Here is a 23,803-nt window from a genome sequence, read left to right on the forward strand (position 1 = left end):
AGTATTAGGAATTCCACTACGATTAGTACAATTAAAGATACTACTAAAATAAATTTATCCTACAAAACAGTACTCTAATTGGCAAAATTATAATACAACTAGACTAATATTATAGTAAGAAAATGTAAATAATACAATAAGTTTTAATTTCCTCCTTTAATAGAGTGTGGTAATTTCGCATATCTTAATTTATTAGTTTTACAGTCTCTTGTAGTTGTTTTTTAGCCCTCTGTGAATATATAAGCGCAGGCAAATACTAAAATCTGCCAGATTTGTTAGAATATTATTTATGTAGCTAGATTATTTCAGACGTGTTTCAAGGTGCGCGTTCGTGTAATGTTTATTAACTGCTGTTTACTCTGTTCTGCGTGTGGAGCACGATTAAATGGTGGTATTAAATGGTTTACAAAATATGACACATTTATACGGTCGTTTCAACATCTGTGAGCTATAATTTCATTAACGATGTTTTAAATTGGTGTAGATTTGGAAAAATCAGAAAAGAGAGGAACCCCAGATTTCGTTGAAAACTGCTCATGTGGAGTGCTTCAGTTTATTTAGGTGTGTGCTAAAGTTGTTTTCGGTTTCGGTAGACTTCCATTTGAACAAAAATATTTTTTCTCAATAAATCCATTCGGCACTTTCTGGTTTTGATTACAATGACTATTGGTTAACGTCTAATCACTGATAGAATGAGATATGATAGTTGCCGGTTTTCGATGCATTATGGTTTGGATTCACAACAGAGGGAATGGAATGTAACTGTGCCTTTAATGTGTTGAAACAAAACTTTTATTTACACGGTAAAAGGTTGGCTTCCTCTGGCTACTGAAAACTGTTTTTCACATCCGAGCAGTTCCCAGCATCCACACATACGAACTTTCATTCTTTTAACTCTATGGATTTTATTAACCAAATTATTGCCAATTACACGTAATCGTAATCGAGCACATTCATTCACTAAGGTATGGTAAATGGCCTTTTCCTTTTCTATATTAGAGGTAGGCACTTATGGGGTAGATAATATTATTGTATTATAAATCTATATATATCGTATATAGTCATATTCATATTCATATTCATGCTTCTCTGTTTTGGTGATCTCCCGGGTGCCCATAATCTGTATTGCTACATATACAAAAATGCCAGATTAAAGAATATCAGTGACGGTCTCGTTATAACAACTAGTGTCGGAGGAAAGACTCACGAGAAAGAGAAAGCAGCCACGGGCTCTTTGCCCTCGGCCCTCCCGCGCCTCCAATCAGACACGTGACCCAAGCGAGGGGCGGGGTCATCCGCGGTTACCGCTCTGCTAGTCTCGCCACGAGGTCGGCGTCTTTAGTTCACCCCGAAAACAACGTGTGTTCAATTAAACTTTTTTAAAAAAAATTATTTCCGCCTTTAGTGTTCCGCTTGTAAGAACCCTTTTAAAAGGTATTGTTCTTTCTACAAAAGCACGAGCAAATATTGGACTTCATAGCCAAAGATTTCAACCTACCGTTGGCTGAAGCTTGATTATTGTTCTAGACGGTTTAAAATGTGACAGAAGTTGGGATTACATGCCGTTACGCTTGGTCTGAGGGCGGGAAGGGGCACGTTTTGTCAGTCCCGTTTCCATTTCCGATCCCCGAAACACACGGCCAGCGGGTTGTCCGTTCCGAGGCTTTTCCAACGCCGCGCGCTTAACGAACACGTCCCGGGTGTTTCCGAAGGGAAGCTGAAGGCTCCCATACTGAAATCCTCTCCGAACAGGCGGGCTTTTCCATATATGAACGGAGCATTCTTGAAACCGCGCTTGGTTATAGCTTAACTAAGGCAAAGGTAGTGCGGTCATTCAAAAGCGCATAGCGTCGGAGAGCCCGTCTCTCTGCCCAGTGTTATTAGCTATTCCGAGCGGGATAAGTGTTAGTCAGCTGTAGTCTAGGAGTAGAGGACTGGAGGGCCGGAAGGCGAAGAGAGACGTTTGGAGTCGTGCCTAGTTGACAGCTCTGCTACAGGGATGATAAGTCGGTCTCAGTCACAGACAGAGGGGGCGCCACTTCAACTACGGAAAACAGAAACATGTTTTTGGTCCTTACATTAGCACCAGCACACATTCGGGTGGAGATGGTCCGAAACACAGCTCCTGCGTGTCCATAAGGAAGACATTTTGCTCTAAATCGTTAAAGCAAACTAAAAAGCCGTTCAGGTATTATTGCGCACACATTAAAAATATTTGCGTTTAGCTTTTGCCATTCGACGGTTATGCAAAGTTTCATCCTCCCCGCTTCCTCTTCCTGAGGAAAGAACGGCGGCCCGCGCAGGTCACAGCATTAGCTGGTGCACTTACATCCTGGCACTGCAGAATGGTTTGTAACCCTTAATGAGAAATAATGGGCTGGGAGCGCAATAAATTACTGGATTTGCTGACGTCGAAGATGGTGGCGGTGGGAGTACTGTGTGTGTGTGTGAGAGGGGGTTGGGGGCTCTGACTTCACTCAGACCCTACTGGTGCGTGGCGCCTTTTCCTCGTGGCCACGGAGCCACGCTTTCAGCACAGGGGCGCGTGAGATTTACCGCAGCCGGCCTCGTGTCTTCAGGAACAGATTCCACCTCTCCCCGCGCGCTCCACCCTTCTGGTGCGTCTTCTTCTGCCGCCTCAGATCCGCCTGTGAGTTTCCCTGGAGAAGACACGAGGAGTATCTGTGTTATTTCCAAATGCTGCATCGAATCTCGCTTGTTTACACCGTAATTCCTATGTATCTTAAAAGTATAACGCCTGTTGTGAATGGTGCCCGATTCCCGAGTTCTGTGGTGCAGCGCTTTGTGTTTTGTTTATGAAAGACCCAGTCTAAAATAGAATTCATCACTAATACAGCCGAATGCCCAGGGTGGACCAAGAAACCTATTCAGCATGTCTGTTATACAACCTATGAGTGATAAATGACACCTGTTTTGCTCTTTTCTCAGCACAAAATACTACACAGACTAAAACAATAACAGCCTCCACAGTGATACCCAACTTTAAAAAAAAATCAGGACTTTTTAGCTTTCGACGGGCTAGATGCTCCAAGTCCAGCTTTGCGCCTTAAAAGGAACTGACAGAAAACTGCAGAGAACTCTAACCCCCGTGTGTGCGCTTGATGTTATCACGAGGGGAGGGGGGTCAGCGTATTTGAAACGTCGGGAATCTCCAGCTCGGGGAGAGAACAAGGTGTCAGAGGCGAGAGAAGTACGAGCCGGGAAACACGACCTCCATCAGCTACAGCTGTGCAGCAGATGCCGCACTGGACTGGACTCTGTTGTTTTTCCTTGTGGGTGCTGCCTGTACTTTGGCGAATCTCAGCCTCGGTAGGGGAACAAGTCACAAGGAAATAACAAAACACAGCCCCCCCTCCACCTCTCCTTCCCCGCCATGTAAGAAGAGGCCAGAGCAGACAAGGAATCTGCCCGTAAGGGGGCGCTGTCGGGAACACGAGGCCCGCAGTGCAAGGACAGGGTTCAACAGAACTGGGAAAGACGCTCAGTCAAACGGCAGATTCCGTTAGGCGGAGAGGCGCGGTCATTTTCAATATGTAAGCGTTTCTGAAGCTGTCCTGCTCAGGCAATTCCTTCTGCAAAGATCTCTGCTCGGATACCGACCCTTCCACACACACACACATGGAAGCGAGTGGTTAGCATACTGGAGGCTCAGATGACAATCTCGGCTATAAAAAAATCTGCTGAATAAAAGATGTGCGTTTCTTAGCGCCCTGTGCGCATGTTCTCCTTGCAGCTGTGATCATCTGCAAGGCGAAACCGTCACGGGTCCCGCCGACACGCGTGGCTTTTGGCTCCCGGTGTTACTGCAGCCCGTTGCTTTGCCAGCCGACGCCTGTTGGCTCGCTCCTGTCCACTGACGCCTCTTGGCTTTCGGTCGTCCCATGATCCTCCAGCTGCATGCCCCCTCGCTCCTCTCCTCACCCGTCCCAGCACAGGGGTCGTCCTCGTTACTGGAAGTTTGCGTGCTCCCGGGGGAACTGGAGCTGACGTGCTCGGTTTAGGGATAGGGACGTGTGCGGCGGGGGTGAGATTAGCTAGACGCTGATGGCCTTGGGGAAAAGGGTGTGTTTCTCCTCATCACTACATACTGCAACTCGTGGTTCCGCTCTTCAGAGACGATAACAGAGGCCCCTCCTGTACGAGATGTGTCCAGTCTTCGCTTAAGCTTCGTTTGTTTGTTTTTTTCTTCGCTGAATGTGTTTTGCGCAGCAGTGAATCACGACAAATGCAACAGGCCGTGGTCTAGAGTCCTGTCCATACCCTAGGAATCGCACCGAGATTCGATATTTGCATGACAGTTTCCGTTTGCATTTCCGAGCCGTGTCGAGTTACAGGTCTACTTAACCTGGGTTATGAAAGACAAGTTCTATACCCGCGATACCTGGAGCAGTGAGATGAGGAATCGTGTCTGGGGGCCACCTGTGCGTGTTTATGAAATCCCCGGTTTTGGAAGTTCTTGGCGGGCGGTATTGTTGGGGCTGTGCTGTGGTCCCAAGGCTTCTTTGAGATGACAGACGTGGGCCTCCACACGCTGGCCGTTCCCCACTGCTGTGGGCTGTGTGGGGGCTTCAGCGTGGGTTATCTATGTCCCTGTGGGCTCTGACCACTTGAGTCTCGGATCAGGGGAATCGCTGGAGCCCTGCTCAACAACAGCAGTGCTAAGGCAGGAGACACGTCGCCGATGACGTGATCAATGCATAGTTTACCATCGGAGTAAACATTTACTCATGCTTAAAGGGGTGCTGGGACATTGTCAGTGGATATCAGCCAGATCTTACAAGAGTGATGTATTATTGCCTGGCTGAGGCACAATCGTGGCACACTGCCACTCCCTGAGCTTTGTGTTTTAAACACAGAAAAACCGAAGCGCAGCATGGGAGATCCTTTAATTCTGCTCAGAAACGATTTCCCCTTCAGTAATTGTGGCACCTTTCTGTAGCTGGAATGAAGTCCCCTTTTGAATCCTGCGCGGGTTCGTTGACGGTTTGGCAAAACACGTATTGACGCGGCTGGCTGGTATTCGGCGGGCTGTAAGAGCCACGCTTTCATTGTGACCGGTATTAACCGGACTCGTTGTAAAGGCGCTTTGAGATTGAAAAAAATGTTCTTTGTCGTGAAATATCACAGGATCGCTTGGTTTAATCACGATTGATTTCCCTGGTGACTCGAACCCGGGTCTGTCTGGGGTAGAAAAAGCGGGGAGAAGGAAGCTGTAAACCACATGTCCCAAGCACAGGGCCGTGTTACGCTGTGTCATGCAGGATGACTCGATTCGCGCCGACATGGCTGTGCCTGTGACCCCCTCGCGCGCGTGCCACCGAGGCCGTGCCGGGGCTCCGGGGGGCGCCGCGAGTGCCGACTTGACTGTCCCTTTCTGTCTTCCTGTCAATTAGCGGAGGAAACAGACGGCTGTACTCTCGCCCCCTCCCGCCCTCCCCACCCAAAACATCACCCGTGCTGTTAGCCCACGGGGAAAGCACCGCGGAAGCATTCGCTTTTAATCTCACTTTCTGGTTTATTTTAAAATACACCGATTCTTCGGAGCGGTCTTGGCAAGGATGTGTCTTTAGTCAAACGTCAGCGTGAGGGGTTTCGTGTTTGCCTTATTTCTGCCACGGCTGGCGTGACTACAGTAACGTGCTCTGCACGTAACGCGATCTGTCACTGGAAGGTAATCGAGTCGGTAAAAACCGACATGAGGTTTGCGTCAACAGTCTCGGTCTTGCAAAGACCAGCAGAAAATGTATTTGAACACAATGAGGGAGACATTGAATCTCAGGATAATTGACCATTCGTTTTCTTTCTCGTCATGAAGAGCAGGAAGAGTACTCGCATTGTTACAGGGCCTGTGGGCACACCATGACTGTGAATCGAGCCGTATGTAGTTTTGTATCTATGTTGCTGTTTTGACTTCACGGGCCTTTTTTAACGAAGAAAAATAGTTTAACTTACAAAGAACAGGTTGCAACCGGTTGTAATATCCGCGTTTATCCGCCTGCGTTGGTAGTATCGCCTAACAATCATGATATATTCCTAATAAAACATTACAGGAACTATTTTTAGCGTAAATGATTTTTGCCTTAGCGCGGCAATCTCTGAATGTGGAGCCAGGATGGTTTGGGTAAAGCCGATTTCGTGCAGAGGAGCAAGTCAGTCCCAGAGAACACAGTAATGAGTAGCAGCCGTGTTCTTCAGAGGCGCTCGGTCAGGCCTCTCATTACTGTAGTAAAGATCGGCCTGCGCCCTGGTCAATGGGCGAGTTCCTACCGACGACAACCCCGGCCATCGCCGACCTGAGAGAAGCTGCCGCCTCATGAAATGTATTGGGAAACCCGGCCTCTCGCAACAGTATAAGCCCCGTCTCCGCCCTGACATTAACTGCCCCGGCCTTCTGTCTCTCGTTGTTGGTGCGGTTATTATCTAAACAAATTAACATCTTCCAAAAAGAAAAAAAAGACAACCCTGCCAAGGTGCTTAGAAAGCCAAAATTAATTTCTCCTTTTTTTTTTTACTCCCAGTGTGGCCTTTTAGCAAGACTGCAATCTTTCTCTCTCGGAATGCAGCGACTTGCTCCAGAATTGTGCTCTCGCGTCCCGTTGTGAAAACCTGTCGCGTCGTTTGTTACCTTTACAGTAAAAACGGCGGTTCACCTCTTCCCTTGGGCAGAGAGGAGGGGTAAGAATGAATTCAAGCCCGTAGGAAGCGTCCGTAAACGTCATTCTATCGTCTGTCTGTCAGTACATCTACTATTTAGTTTATATGGATTTAAAAAAATATATATATTTTTTTTGTATTGCTCAAGGTTTTCTGCTGCGAGTGATGTATTTTTATTTTCAGTTTTGTAAGACGTGTGATTTAAGAGAACGTGGGCTGTGGAAATCAGTGTGTTATCTAATGTATGTAAACATTCAAGTTTATTAAAAAAAAATGTTATCTGCGGCTCCCGTCTTCGACTTTATATAAACGAAGCCAGCTTAAGGTCGGTAAGGTAACGAGCAGACGGTTCTGCTTTCCTGGGTAGCGGAAAGGGAAAAATTCATATTTATTTTATAATTCAGAGCAAGATCTCCCTTTTCAGAAACGCTAGAACGCCGGAAAGGAGTTCTTCTTTAGATGTCTCTCTTATCTGTCTATGAATGGTAATTGGGATAAAAAACGCTTCACCTTTTTAATGTATTAACTGTAAGGAGCCAGTGACTTCCAGCCTGTAAAGAGATCACTTTTATAGTGGAGAATGTCTGAAATCATCGTGAACGTAATGGTGTCGGACATAATCCAGGTTCATTGTTTTTTGCTGGTTAAATAAAAATATGCATTCGAGTTGACTTGTGAAAAGGACGGTGAGTCACTACCACCCCACTGTCCCCATTAGGGCAAATAACTGGGCAGGAAAACCGACACTCGACACTAGCTGCAGCTCAGTGCTGTGCTCTGTCCAGCTAAATTCCTGGTTTTCGTAACAGTAACTGTGCTCTGTCACTGAATCTTAATTAGATCCAGATTAAGGAAATGAAATATGTCTTCTTCTTTTTTAAAAAAAACCCCAACATATTCATTGGGAATTCCGGTGAAAGTGTGTGACTAATGTGCTGGTGTTGGAATTCAGGAGGGATTTGCATAGACTGGGGTAACCTGATATTCTCCTACGATGACTTCCTTCAGATGACTTATTTTGCTATCTCAGCTGGACAAGTGCTGTAGTAAGTACACCTCAATACCCAGCTGGGGAGCAGAGCATATCTCCTGACTTCCATTTTGCCTGGCTTCGTAATGACTTTATTGTCGCAATTAATGCCTTAATTGACACCAATGATGACTTAATTGGTGTAATTCACGCTATGATATGGAACCTACAGCCCTCTGTACTTCTGAGACCAGGAGGCATGAATCACTCACCTAACCCATTCTGAATGAGGAGTCTCCCCCATTAATTCAAATGATTATTGCAAAGACTGGCCACCAGCTTGACCCTCTCATTGAAAGCCATGGACCATGTTACTGGTTCTTTTTTGATGCACGCATCCTCCTTTTTAAAAACTGGCCTGGTTGTAGCCTTCCTGGGTCGGGAGAAGCCCAGTCTTGCGGATTTGCCTTAATCTCCGGTTTTAGCAAGACGTGGCTCTAGGAAGCTGCAGGCCTGTTCCCGATTTCAGCTGAAAATGGCTGACGGCTCGCTCCCGTAACGGGCAGAGGGGTGCAGGCAGGGGTGCGCGCGTTTGGACACTGACGGGCAGCAGGGGGGGACCCATGACTGAGCCAGTTCCTGAGCTGTGGCCTGGGTTGAGGGTTCGACACCCTGCGCCAGCAGTGACCGAGGACCCAGCACGCATGGGCTTCCCACCTGCTCGCGGATCACCGGCACGGAAGGGAAGCCTCCGGAATCTGTCACGAGACGGCTCTACCAAAGAGGATCCGGACGCCATCCCAGCCAGTCAACCGGCTAATTCAGCGAGATCCTCCTAAATCCCCCGGTTTACGGTTTCTGCACAGATCAGTTAAGGAGGTGCCATGCGGGATTTTCCCAACGCCGCTCCGCGCCCAGTCTTATTTATGGCCTGTGAGCGGACGCGTTCCCCTGATCGCCCCACGCAAACGGGTCGTTTTTCAATCAGCGAAGTATAGCATATTATTTAACACTTAAATATTTATTTAGCGGTAATGCTAAAGTTTAATCTTTCCGGACAGAACTAAGTCCCTCCTGATGCTTATTCTCAAAGAAGCGAACATATCTCTCTGGGCCTTTCGCCTGTAACTCTCCCGAGATGACAAATCAAGATCCATCGATTATTTTATGTTGGCAGCGTAAAGGGCTATATTTTACTTTAAGCACACCCCTAAGGATTATCGTGTCACATTCCTTGTATGTAGCAAACCCTAAATTTACATTCCTGCAGAACCGTTTCCCAGCCTGCTCATCGCGGTGGCAGGGACTCGTAAACGATTAAGCTCAGCTGACCTACAAACCATTGCTGCAAAGGTCTATATGTGTGAACAACTATTTCACAATCACCTGTGTGCTTTTATTATTTAAATATGATGATAGGAATATCCTAACATAATAGGATTGTCACAAAATCTTCTTCTTCTTTTGGGGCTGCATGTAATTTGTGAGACGTTAGTGTTCACACAGACTGAATACATGGGGAATCGAATGGGTACACACATGATGCAATGTGTTGCCAAGCAGCAGGACGATGCGAGTTTAGGGGGTGAGGAGGGAAGGGGGTGCAGGAACTACTGGACTCACTCTCCCCCTGACACCCCAGGGAGACAGGATTTCAGTGTCTGTGGAGGGCCTCTCCTGCCAAGGTGCACCTTGACAGACACTGAAGGCTTCCCTGCCGAGCCCACTGCGTGGCCGAACTTGAAAGAGGCCCAGGCTCGCGGGGTCCCACGCGTGGACCCCAAAAGGCGTTCGACGGCTAGCTCCCTTCATCGTCATCTCACTCACTTCCGGTTCTAAAAATAATTGTCAGAGTAAAAGAGCTGTCCACGGGACTTCACAGCCGAACCTAAAGGAGTGTAAGGCCAGGGGAGGCACCCATGGATTTGGGTTATTAGGATGGGTGGAATACCCCCCCCCCCCCAACCATATTGGTATCGTCCATTTTCCTGGGTCCGGTACACGTGAATCAAACGAGACTCTACCGAGGTAACGATGAGTTGCAACACCTACAGGCGACACTATTTGTGTGTGTGTGGGGGGGGGGGTTATAGACCTAGTTTACAGCGCAGTATTCAATCGCTCAGTAATGTTTGGGATTATATCAATTTGTTAACAGATTTATAAAAGATGCGGTTCCTGTAAATATTGTCCTGGGCAATCTGGGCACTGGGCGCGTGTCCTTCAGTCCTTTCTCTTCAGAGAAGTAACAGCCAGATAACTTGAAATGCCAAAACTGTTGCGATGCAGGACGCAGAGGAGAAATTAAGATGAACCCCCGTTTAAATGTCTGTCTGCCGCTTTTTCCAGCCGACACGTGTTGTGCTGCTTCCCAAGTCTGGCTTTACAGATGCCTTACAATGCCAGGAATATGTGTCGCGATTGAAGAATACTCGAAACGGATATGAAACCACGTGTGGGCACAGGAGAACTTATTTTCTTACAGGAGGAGTACACCCAGTAGGAAATGAACAGCACATGAACCCTTCTTTTCCACACGTCGCTTGTGTAAGCTCCACGTGTTTGGCTAATTCCTCCTCCCGAATAAGTCAAACGAAGAAAGCAGTGAAACCACACAACCCCTTAGCACAATCACCGTGTAACTGCGCACAGGCCGGACTGCGCTCATAAACACTTAAACACATACACAGCATAAACATTTGTATACAAGAAAGCTGCTGTTTCAGAGACATAACAAAAAAAAATGGATTAGGTAAATAGATACTAGCCGAGACTATTACAGTAATATTTACAGATAAATAGAAATCGAAATTGTCTCTGTGCTGTTGTTTGTTTTTCCTTCGTAAAGCCGTAAGTTAAGATTTAAAATAACATTCAATTGTCAAAGAATTATATAATAGGTTATATTTCACGGTCCGCATTTTTCAGCTCCGAGTTTTACAGAACAGAGGAAAACTGACACAAATCCCTTTCGATAAATACACCAGTCACAGCATCGAGATTTTAAAACATTAAATCAGTGCTAGAAAGATCTATCCATCCTTAGATACTGGACAGACATTGAGATGCATTAGCTATACTCAGTTTCTAATGAAGAGTAACTTCTATAGCCACACGTAAATTAACAAATTAGTATTGCCCTACCGAAAACTTAAGACGAGAATTTCGTTCGCTTTAAATATTTGTATTGTAATTATTTGTGGTAAAATATCATATCATGCACGTACAAACGAAGGAATGTTTGTTCTGGGTTTTTTGTTAATCGGTATGAATATTTCGATTGCTCATATTTTGCAACATGGTGCCAACACATACAAGAAATGGACATTATTAAGTATTAACATTATTACTGATAATATAATTGCTAATAATTAACACCCATTGTTATGACTTTACCTTTACGTGTATGTGTGCGCTTAATGTGACTGACAACAGACGAAGAAGCATTCATTATCATCGCTTCTATTACTTAGTTTAGTGAATTAAATTATTTCAAACGTTGAACATCGGTGTTAAAAAAATCCCTTTTAAATACTTGCCGTCATCCCGGTCTCATGTTTAACGATATAAATACTTTGCCCTGGGTATAAACAATAGACAACAATATGATTTGGCAAGAGGTTTGGCCTGCAGGACTCTGCTTAAATTCTATTTCTATCGCACAAATAATACTTCTGCGCAAGGTCCTTTTGGGTGTGTTTCACTTGCACTGGCGTTTCTTCGCGTCTGCTTTGTGAAAATAATGTGCACTCTTGATTTTTTTTTTCTTCCTTTGCGACATACAAGGCGCCATCTCACGCCAAACACGAATCGAAAATTGTGCGGTTAAGAGAGAGACAGCCGATAAGCTGCAGGGCTGCGAGGGCTTTAAGACGCTGTTTTAGAAGGAGCCTGTTCTCGAACGCATCCTAATTCCGGTCTCTTTGTTACGTCCACAGCTGTGAAGAAGAGGGGGGTGAAATGTCGGACGTGACAGAGCCAGTAAGTGATATTTTTGTCTCTTTCTTTGGGGTTGGCTGTTCTATTACCTGTTCCTGTATGTACCCCCCCCCCACTGCCGTCTCGCTCCATGGCTCGTGGTGATTTTGCAAGTCAACACAGAGGGCAGTGTTCTCTGACAATCGAGAGAGTCCCAGTCAAGATCGCACAGGGCGCCGGAGCTCGGGTGGTACATTGCGGGATAATTTGCAGATTTATTTTTGTTTGTTTTATCTACAGTGTGCAAAAAAGTCAGGCGCTTGGCAAGGCTAAAGACCTCCCCTTTCCCTAACCGACAACCCAAGATTTACGCCTAAAAACCTAGGCTCAGCAAAGCCGTATTGTGAGACATTAAAACATAGCAGGTTAAATATAAATCACTGAAGGCTTTTCGCAGTTCATTTGCTGGTATTAATTGTGAATCCCAGGCTATGCAAAACTCCAGATGCTCACTGCAAACCGCAACTGTATGTTTGTCCTGAAGTCACAGTGTTGGCTCGTGTTTTAAATAGAAAAGACAAGCTGGTTTTGACCAGCCAGGGTTTGACAAACACATCTGTTACACTAATGTGCAAAACTAAGTTTCCGAGCCCGGCACCTGCAGTAACGCGGAGTTTTCCCCGATATGCAGTACAGTCTTTATGGGCGGAAACAGTGCTTCTGAACCCCACGTGTCCTTTTGGTAGGATGTTATTGTGCAGGGAGGGGTGCTCTTCGCCGCCAATGCTCTGCAATGTTTTAATGTGCCACTTTGCTTGTGTTTTTAGTTTGCATCCGTGCGTGTCGGACAGTGTGCATCGCAGAAAGTGTATTCAAATAAGAAGGTGCAGACGTCATTGCTTAGAAAGAAAGACGGAACTTCTCGTGTCGGAAATCATTTTCATTATTATTATAGTCAGAAGATCAGAGAATCAGATATTTGCCAAGTGAGGATTTCAGCATAAAAACGATCCTCTCATTGGTAATCACGTCCAGAAATAAGAAGCATCATCTGCACAGCTGCACCGATACTCTCACCAGTCGGCTCACATACTGTATATTTTTATAAGGGCATTTCAATATAGCCCCATATATACATATAGATATATATGCAATACATATATATATATAAAGCAATATAGTCCCATATATATATATTAAATTGTTATTCATACAACAGTATAGCCCCAGATGTATTGCAATACACTCTGATACATACACATAAAGAAATGCAGACCCATATATACATATATCCATATAGCACTATATGCTTGCAGTACAACGGAGATACGGGACTTTCTACCTGTCATTCGCATGACGTGTGTGTGTCTAACTTAGCACACGGGTGACTAAAGTATTTAAGTGGCCTCATAAATGGTGATAGAGCAGTTTAAAGAGCCTGTTCCACTTGAAATCTCGCGAGCTCCAGAATCAATATCGCTTATTTTCCTATTTATTATGTAGAAATTAATGTGTTGGTCGGATATAGGCTCATGTCAATTTGACACACTTCCCCGTACCGTCCACCTCTCTCTTCCTATCGTCTTGTGATAGATCAGTCGATTGTTTGATCGATTTGTTCACTGGTGGATCGACTTATCGATTGATGGATTCAAAATCTGCGTTAAAAGCACTTTGACACCCGCTGAAACCAACTCGTTTCTCTCACAGTACTGCAAAACGCGTTCTCGCTGCGGACGTTCATTTCCGAAACAAAAAAAAAAAAACAGTTCTGTGTTTATTAATTTGCCTACTTACAGAACCGCAAAACTTGTACGGCTCCTGTCTGAGCACAAATGAGTCTGTTTTCAACAGATTTTTTTTTCTTCTACCTCTGTCTGTATAGACAGATGAAATGCGGCGCGGGGTAGTGATTGATAACTGGAGCGCGATCACACGCAACCCGTTTGCGCAGAGAACACAGCTTCAGCTCGGCTGTGGAACCAGGTGTGGGCACAGGAAGTTCTCCAGAGACGGGCAGGATTTTAGTTCTGCTGCAGTGCACGAAATGAGACTCACTCCCACCCGTCTCCACCATCCGCTTTCGGTGTGTGTGTGTGTGTTGTTTTTTTTTTTGTCTTTTCAGACTAAGGTCTGGTTAGTCTCCTTACAGGTCTGTGATTTTATTCTGCTGGTTATGGCGAAGGTGGGAAAATAAAGGGAGGAGGGAGGAGGGATGAGGGGGTGCAGATATGCCCCAATTAGCCTGTTCTCTCCCTGTTTCAGAAATAAGTGGAATGGATGCTCTCAGCACAAATCTCTGCATCGCGACCCGAATCTCCTCCACTATGCAGCGCTTTTGTGGTGGTTGACTAATGACTACTGCACGTAACAAAAGCCCAGAGAATTCAAATAAAGCCGACTGTAAAAATACTAATGTCAGCTCTGTCTTCATATACCGATAGCGAGCTAAAAGGATTTCCTTGGAGGCTGACAGCGCTGTTTTTTTTTCGCTTTAAAGCGGTGGGGCTTCGTTTTCTACAAGGACGGATTGTCTGTCCGATTCCCCCCAGATAATTCAGCTCTACAAATAAGTTGCACTCGCTGTGACCCTGCCCGTTAGAGATACCCGTGCATTAAGACCTTCGTGGTTTTGTTTTAACACCTCAGACGAGGCATGCTTCAATCTGTGTTTTGTTTTCGTAATGGACTCATTTTTTTAGAGCCACTTTTTAATTTAACACCAAGGGCGGTGGTTTTGAACTGATTCCGCACCTCGGCTGAACAGGAAAGTTGTGGGGAGGGAAAGGATTGTGTCACTACGAAACGATAATGCAATTACAAACCAAAGCGGGAGATTAAAACTACGTGCTCATAAGGTATATATGACAAACGTGTAGTCATGGAATAATTGAATTAGGTTATGCGTTGCCTTTTTTCAAGAATTTCAACAAGGTGCGTTTATGATTTAGGAAACAGCCAGTCAAAGCTGACTCGGTTCTTAATACGCCTAAAACGACGCCAGTCCAAAATTGGAAAACTGAAATATATATGTTTTTATTTTCAGAAAACGCGTTACCTATTTGCATTCCACCAAAACATCTGTACGTACGTGCTTCCGAACTGTTTGTCTTCTGCCCTGGAATCTCGCCTTGGATTTCAAAATCGAAGGACGCTGGAGTTTTGTGAGAACAAAACATAACTACTGTTTAATTACTGTTAAACTACGCTCGTCGTGCATTTTGATGTCTTTTAAAACCATAAATAGGGCGTCAGGTAACACATAACAGGGAGGACTGTAAAGATTATTCTTAGTTCATTCATTGTGTGGAAAGCTGCAGAAAACGTGGTAACAGCGAAATTGTACACATAATACTTCTTATTGCCATTATTATTTTATAATAATACAATAAAAGAGTATCCCTGTTAATACTATTTTCGCATTCGTCAGCCCCTGTCTTCGTTAAAGTTATGCAGTTCTAGGTTCTGACTGCCTGAAAGTAAAATAACATTCGATCCAGTAGACATGTCTTTTGCCGGTGAATATCTCGTGTTTGTAAATTTTAGCAAATATGCATGTTTTAAATTCACGTAGACAGAAGTTGTAAAAGCTAAAATAAGAGGAGCTTGATATAACTTGCATATTTAAGTGTATTTTCATCGGAAAACGATGCATCGACTTTTTGATAATACAGAACTTCACTCCCTTTAAAAAAAAAAGAAGCAAGAGCGTTTTAACATCTTTCCACGACGACAAATAGCAGGCGTAAAGACTATTAGAATGTAATCACGGCAAATATTAATCACCCATTAAGCGTCACATTATCTGTTAACCGAATTACTGTTTATGTAATGGCTGGAAAAGTCCGGATGCAGCCCAGTTCTCTCCCTGTATGACTTTTTATCTGTGTATCGCGTGAAGCAATTAAGGAGCCCAGGGTAGTTTGAGGGTCAGTCTAAAATACTGCTTTCTAATTAATTTTTACAAGTCCCAGCTTCCCTGTATTGAGCTACGGGATATAGCTCTAGTTAAAAAAACACATTCTGAAAAATAGACTCACAAGCGTGACCCGAGCTAGATAAATTCCCTCTTTAACAATCCTGTCTGTCTGATTAGGCTGAAGAGTTATTCTATCGTGTATGGATGTTTCTTCGTTTTAAACCACTTTAACGTGTCATAAAACCCAGTGTGAAGCTTTTTGAAATCGGTAATCGGTGCCAGATAGATTGTTGACTGTTTTTTTTTGTCTTTCAAGCGTGTTTTTAAATTAATTAACTTATCATTGCTCTACAGCCGGGTGTTGCTAGTGTTTGCAATATAACACAACTCTGTGTGTAATGTAAGCAACGACAACGTAAACGCGTTGTCCTCGATCGTAACATTTATTTTTAATGCATCTAATGAGTTTTTAATCCCCATAGGTGGCAGTGCTAATCTCTAAAACTCAGATCTGTAATTTCCCTATATACTGGAATGAGTTACCTTTTGATCGGTTTAATCTGATATATATTTTTTAAAATATATAAATATTTAGGTCTTCGCTATAATTTAATATTTAAGGCACTTGACTAAAACCAGGGTGATGCAGCAGAATTTTGTGAGCTTTTTTTTTTCTTTAGGTAGCTCATCTCAAGTGTCCGCGAAGCTTCTAGTCAAATCTTGGACTGTGTAGGCCCATTTACAAATCTTCTCCTACAAATAATTCGTCAAGAGTCATAAAGCACATTAGGACGAGAGAGGGTGGGGTCCGAGTTTGCGAACGGGCTAGTAAGAGCGAAAACAAAACTGGAATATGAATTGATTTGACAGAATAAAATCCAGAGGTGAATAAAAAGAAAATATTAATTGCCAAGGATAAAAAAATAAAGCGAGTATTGTTTGGACGGAGATTTCAATGAATCGTTAGTAGTTTTGAAAACGAATATGATTTTCGACTAAACATGAAAGACTACTACACCATCTGAGATTAAACAAGCCACAGTCATTAGTAAAGGGTTTGTTCATAGTCGACTTCCATTCACTTGTGTTCAATATTTCCTTTCAGCAACACCAACGCAATTACAGTCACACGTGATCGGTTATGAATTCCATAATGGCCATTACTGGTTTATTGAAACATTTTTATGTCGTTGTCAACATCTGCAACTCAAGGCACATCTCGGTGCCTATTTGAACGCCATGCTGAGGAACCAGCACCTGTAGAGCGGAGAACCACCTTGTGCCCCCAGCCTACCGCTGGGTAAGAAAGAGCTGTCTGTGCCCCTGCACTCCGGCAGCGGCGTGGCGGCCCACAACATTCAGCAAACACACAATTCACATGGCTGAGAACGGCAGTGACTTCTTAACCTTCACAAGAGAGTCGCAATTAATCGGCGGCTTTCGCAATATAAATCGGCTGATATACTCACACATCACAATAAGACGCTTGCTGGTTAAATATCCATCGCTAAACTGAACTGTTAGTAGTCAACTTTTGTAAGTTATGATCAGGCCTCCACACCTCGAGTTTTCTACCAAAACGCAATAATGAAATAACTGTTTTGCAATGCTGAAGGTAAACCCAATTTACGTTTATTACGATCATGAATGATTATTATTTAAAAAACACACCAAGAAAAGCAAAGTACATATCCATGTAACTTGTGTTGTTTATATGGTTTGTTTCACTGCCGGTGTTAGTATGCAGAATCAATTATTTCTATACCTAAGACGTAAAAGTAAGAGTTTCACGTTCCTACCAAAACGCACTGAGGACGCACGAGTGCTCCTGAGCTCTCCGGTCTCGAGTTCATGAACCTGGGGGTCTCTGTTCTGGAGTCATAAAGACCCCTAATACAGATTTCACTGTCCGCGTGGCTGATAACCATGTGTGTCCATAACGATGGGAGTGTGTGTGTGCGCGCGCGCGAGGGGGGGGGGTATATCTTTCCACGGAATCAAATATTTGTCGGAGGGGACGGAATAGGTCCAAAAACAAAAATCTGAAATAAAAACGGGGGGGAATCACTTTTAGACACAAAAATGAAACATCAAATTAGTTTGCCTCTGGGCTTCATTTTTCTAGTTCTGTATTATAACTAGTTATTGAACTAGGTACAAGATCTAAAAGCCATTTGTGTGGAGACAAATTTCATTGGTGTTTCCTCATCAATAACTCCTTGGCAGTGAACTATTGGAATGAGTCAAACGAGAGAGGTGAAATTCGGGTCACGCTGTCTAAGTAATATTAAAATGCGCTCACTTCGAGAAAGGGGGAGGGGGAGTTGAAGGGGCGGTGAGTATACGCGTTTATGCGAGCGCTTAGCGGGGGGGCAGTAATTTTAGGCTGCAATCGAAATTGAAATGGGGCAAAATTACCAAAAACACATGCGCGCACACAAATCCCAATTTCGGACTAGCAAGGATTGTTCAGAGATTTAAAAATAATCAGAAGACGGTTAACGTAGCACATCAATTAGTGTAATCAGGTCGACATAACGGCATAACCGCAGCGCCTATTCTGGACCAACTTAGATGATAAAATCAGTTTAGTTTGATTCATTATTCTCGTAGTACAACAGGACCTCGAAGAAAACAAAAGAAGGGTAGAGGCGAAGGAGAGATCAATTATAATTCATTTATGAACTCTACGAAAAAAAAATCAAGGCTGTTTTTTTTTAAAATAAACATGTATTGTTGTTGTTGGCGATTGGTGTTCTTCAACATTCTCCTGCTTCTAAAAGCGACTGGAAGCCCACGAGTTCAGAGTCCCCTCGAATATGACCCGGAGCGAGACAAGGACTGCTGAAACGCTTTTAAACCACCGCTTTCAAAATGTCATAAAAGACCAAACCATAAAACAGGCCGTGCACGCGAAAATACGACACATATAGAGTTGCGAGAGAGAGAGAGAAAAAAAAACAAACAAACTCGTGCGACATCTATTACCTGCTGGGGATTAAATACAGTTTATGTGCAAATTTAAATATTCTGCCTGCACTTTTGGAAAAACTGATAAACGTATACCCGTCACACACCCTCAACACACACACACACCAAAAAATGGCCGATTTCTCTCAATTCTCCGTTTGTGTCCCATATGCCAGCGTGTTGTGCGAGGAGGGACGGGTTACCGGGCGGTCAACATGGTAATGACGAGCACAATGAACCCAGGGGAACAATGGAAACTTATTTCTCTTCTCTACTGTCACGAGACTGCATTGTATCCCTCGTGCTTGTGTCGCTGAGGCGAAGCAGATATTGTCTGAATATTTATATATCGGAGGCCACTCCGAAGGTTGGGATTGGATTCGATTTTAAAGACGATAGCTCGCCTTTTGATTTATTTTTTTTCTTCCTATTGCTTTCATGTGTGTTGCACGCACATCAGCATGTATCGAGCACATACACGCTGGTGAAAATCTGTGTCCCTTGCACGTAACACAAGAAAAAGAGTGACATCAATATATATTTTTTATTTCACGTATTAAGCATCTTAATTTGGATTAGGGTGATGTTTATAGCCCCGGAGGTGAGGACTGGCGGGGTCGTCCTGTTTGTGTATGATTGCAAAAGAAAGCTGCACCCCCGTCTCAGACTGAGTGCTTGAAATTCACAGACACTCGTGCTCTGATGAACATTTCTAAACTGGAGCTAAATGTGTTAGGAACGGCGGGATAAAGGCCGTTGTAGGTTACTAAGGCCCTCAGAGGACACAAGGTCTTTAGCTCTGGTATAATTTATTTGATTGGAGGCTGACATTAACGCCTCGCACTATTTGTGTAGACCTCTCAAATACTTTCATGTTTTGAACGACGCTGGTAAGGTCCGGGTTGCAACGCAATGAACTTGCGCAATAAATTTCCAGCCTTTTTGAAAGACTTAAAAAGTCAAAGGGCTGTTGTTAGCGACCAACAGCTTAAAATCGTCTTGAATTTACAGCCTGTTACCTTCAGTCTGCTAGAACATTTCTTATTTGGTTGTTTTCATTTTTGTTTTGCTTTTGCTTCTGATTGGTTTTGTACTACATTCGTGTAAACCACAATCGGCGTCGCCAATAATAATTCCGCAGTTGCTTGTAGAGCTGCAGGTCACAACTCCAATGAAAACACTCCAATGTTCTACAATTTTCAAATTAATTTTGTAGATAATGCGACACAATAAAACAAGTAATTCATTGTGTTAAACAACGGTGTACTACTGAATGTTGATTTTATTGACGAACGTACGTCGCGACTCAAATACCTAAAATATTTTATTTTATCTTTTCTGAAACTTTTGGGTGAAGTGAACTGTTATAAAACGAGTTATTGTCTTAAAACAAATATTTTTTAAAATAGAGGCTTGATCTTTTTCTTTTCATGCGGTCTGAGTTTCCTCGAGGATTACATTTTGTTACAGATTTTTTTCTGAGATTATTGTTTTGTCGAGTGTTTTAATGTCTGAGTCAGATACCGCAACGTAAGGTGATATTAGATTCAAGTAAAGGTCTGAAAGTAAAGTAAACACTTTATCAATAACACGAAGGATACCAACATTTTTCCCACCGTAACGTGGTTTTGAACATTAAAATATGTACATTTAATTTTCTTTTCAGTTTTATGCTAAATTGGATCAACACATCAATTCCAGTTGCTGATGTTGTTTTCGAATTAAGATTTGCCGTGTCAATTTTATGTATTGAAATTTGAAGATCTTATAATCCTGGTGGTTAGTCCTTCAACGGCGTCCATTCGTATCTGAATTTAAATATCGAGTGTATAAACAGTAAATACGACGTCAGAGAAGATCTCTGATTTCAACATTAAAAAACTGTGAATCGGAAGCATATTGCATTTTCTCTCTTACCCCTTAAAAAAGTATTGAATTGGACTGAAATGCCAATTTCTCTAATTATACTGGGTTTTCGAACTTTCGGGTTTGTAAATTATCGGGCGAAAGCTCCGCAGTCAGAAATGAACAACTTTGTATTAAGAAAACACAATGTAGCAGTAATACATATTCGTGTTGACTTCTCGTGTTTAACACTCCAGTTGATCCCATATTCCACATTTTTAAACCCTGTGGGTCTGAAGGGGTACTGGGATGCAGCCATTGTTGAATCGGTCTCTATGAACCCGCACAACACAAAAGCTCGCCACAAATGGACACACAGTTTGAGGCGCTTAAGGAGACGGGAAAGTGCACACATGTTACAGCACCTAGGATTTCCGTTTCACCTCTCTCTCTCTCTCATTCTCTCTGCTTCAACTTCATGAGCCCCCATTCCATCCCAAAACAGAAGGAGGCTTCTAGCAACTTTCCTACCCTCATCAGTCGTCTATATGTACCCTGTAGAACCGAATTTGTGTGAGCAGCAAAAATCGCAAATTCGTCTCTAGGGGAATACATGGGCGATGCCAATACCGCAGTGGCACGAACATGGTCTAAACTCTTGGCTTTTGGTTTTTCTCCATTTCACTCCAGCTTGGGCGTCTCATTCTTTTTTTTTCACTTCTGAATTCACACACACTCCCAAAAAAAACAACCAAGAAGGAGGCGCGAACTCAATAAATCCCTGCGTCCGCGCTCTGTAATTCGTACTTCCGCGACGTTCACCTCACCCGCATCGGCAAAATTAATCCGAGTTCTTTTATTTTCTCTCTCTCTCTCTCTTTGTAATTAAACAACTGCGGCGGCCCGAGCTCATAGAACGATCAGCCCGGCAGAGAGGCGCGAGCTGGGGACCGTGCTCGTGCGAGAGGGGAAGCCGAGGGAGCGGGCGAAGGAGCTGGGAATCGCTGGAAGAGATTGATTTACGGGCTTCTCGCAGCCCCAATAAAACACACACACACAAAAAAAACCCGGCGAACATCAAAGCCAAAAGCCTTCGACATCGCTGGCGCGCGCGCTCTAATAAATAAACCATAAACAGCCGACTTTATGTGTCGTTTTTACTATAATCCAATAAAATATGACAAATCAATGATGGCGATTATTTAGAACTTGGAACTGTTAACGACGAGGTTCTGTTTCCTGATCCTGGGAATCGCCGGCTGGCAAAATCTCAGCACGCGCTGGTGTCGAGAGTTCTTTTTCTTTCCAATTTTTTTTCTCTCTCGTATCCCCGGATATTGTTTAATTATGGGACCTGTTTAAAGAGCGTTGGTTAATACTTGGCAGCAACGCGTACGTTATCACAGTTTGCGTTCGCATTGCAATTTACTTTTATTTATTTATTTTTTGCATTGTTTTTAATAGCGTTTAGCCTTCAGCATCCCTAAACCAAGGGGGACTGACGACGTGCTTAACCTAATTTAAGCCCCTTTAATGCATCCTTTGGTGATATCTTAATTTAGAATGCCTGTCGTTGTTCTAATTTTGGACCACAAGGAACACGGAGCGTGCCAGAGTCGTGCTAAGGACCGCCACACTATCATGGTTTCTGACATCCCAGCACACACAGTCCAGCAACCTCCCCCCCAAACACACACACACACACACCCCCATATGCTATACACCTGTGAGAATGACATGATGCCAACCCGCGCAGACAAAGCCTGTGGGTGACTCCTACTTCTCTTTCCAGTATAATCTCGTTGGACGAATGCGTTGATCTTCACCCAAACCACTCAGGCATACTAATGTAAAACAGACCCTTCAAATTATTAAGAAATAAGCTATAGGATGAAGACTTGAGGGTGCAGATGATTTTTTTTTTGGGGGGGTGGGGAAGAGAGGACGAGTCATGTCCAAGTTAATGTGTCGCCATTGACACGAGTGCAGGTCCGAACTGGAGAAGAGAAATTCTATTGTTTTGTCTTTCCGTCTTTAGAAGACGGTGCTTGGCAGACCACTGGAGCTGGTGTCAAGGACTGTGAGCGGGGTGGGTGTGATGGGAGTGATAAATCTCTCTCCCTTCCTACGCATTTCAATCAAAGACGCTCCTTTTTGTCTCCGGCAGTCCCCAGAGTTGGTCAAGTCACCTGTACCTGCTCCAGTCCTCGACGCCTCGCCGTCTACAGCCGCTGGCCCGGCGCGCCACCTAGTAAGACACTCAATCGCGTCGCACGTTTTATTAATTCAATTTTCATATCGTTATGTTAACCCAATTAGAAGGTGTCGGTGCCCCACTTACACAGGGACACACGCGCGCACACAGGCGCGCACACACACAAACACACGAACACGACGGGGAGAAAAAAAAAAACAGGGTACATTTGGAATAAACCTTCGGTTCCTTATCCGGGGACTACCTTGCACGTTCTCATTGGCCCGCCGTGTCACGTGGTAAAAGTAACTTTACAGGGTCGCTCGCTAGTAGGAGGGCTTTATGGAGCAGAAAAACGACAAAGCTAGAAAAATTATTTTCCACTCCAGAAATTAATGATCATGAGCTCGTATTTGATGGACTCTAACTACATCGATCCGAAATTTCCTCCATGCGAGGAATATTCGCAAAATAGCTACATCCCCGACCACAGCCCCGAATATTACAGCCGCACGAGGGACACGGGCTACCAGCATCATCACCAGGAGTTGTATCCTCCGCGAGCGAGCTACCAGGAGCGCCAGTTTAACTGTGCAAGCATCCCAGAACCCGACACCCAAAGAGGGCATGGGCTCCCTCATCCCGGGCACCTGCTGGCTGGGAAGACGCAGCCGGCTGCCTGTGAGCCCCCACCGCTGCCCACGTCCCCCTCAACCCCGCCGGCTGTGCCTTCCGCCTGCAGCCAAGCCACACCGGAGCATTCAAGCAACAACACAGCCTCCTCCAAGCAACCCGTAGTCTATCCATGGATGAAGAAAATTCACGTCAGTACCGGTAGGCAACTTGTGTGTCTTTTCGTACTCACTCTCTCTGCCTCTCTCTCTCCCTCCCTCTCTCTTTTCTCATTTTGTCCCCTATCTGCTCACCAGCTCCCGCTACGATAGGAGAGGAGCTTTTGAAATAGCACAATTGAGGCGGATTTACGACTCGGCAGTGGTAATTACACCCACCATAAATTTTATAGCCGAGGTACTAGTCTGGGCTGCCGTGTTGCCATGTGGCTTTTTTCCTGTTATGTATGTGTGCGCGAGCAGGGAGAGGGAGAGCGAGAGGGGGAGAGAGAGAAAGGAGAGGGCGAAGGGGGAAAGAAAGCTCAGCTTTGTAACGTTGCATAAATAATTCAGAGATTCTTTCAACGCCAATGTGCTCTTCATTAGGATATAGTTAGGCGAGTTGTTGTAAAGCGCCGGAGTTGTTTAATGCTAGAGAAACAGACACACGGTCGCCCCCCACCCCCCTCCTAGTCTCACAA

At 44.3% G+C, this 23,803-nt stretch overlaps 1 protein-coding gene across 2 annotated transcripts in view; it reads left to right on the forward strand.

Moving 5' to 3' along the window:
• The window catches only part of hoxc4a (homeobox C4a), an 84,986-nt gene that overhangs the window by 26,381 nt on the left and 34,802 nt on the right, over positions 1 to 23,803 (forward strand). For both annotated transcript variants that reach the window (XM_015344104.2, XM_006629273.3), the window contains exons 2-3: positions 11,584 to 11,626; positions 22,465 to 23,325. In XM_015344104.2, the coding sequence (XP_015199590.1) occupies positions 22,887 to 23,325 (439 nt within the window). In that variant the 5' untranslated portion in view covers positions 11,584 to 11,626; positions 22,465 to 22,886. The remainder of the gene's footprint in view (positions 1 to 11,583; positions 11,627 to 22,464; positions 23,326 to 23,803) is intronic.

Source organism: Lepisosteus oculatus, chromosome 1 (assembly GCF_040954835.1).
Source record: "Lepisosteus oculatus isolate fLepOcu1 chromosome 1, fLepOcu1.hap2, whole genome shotgun sequence".
Lineage (NCBI taxonomy): Eukaryota > Metazoa > Chordata > Actinopteri > Semionotiformes > Lepisosteidae > Lepisosteus > Lepisosteus oculatus.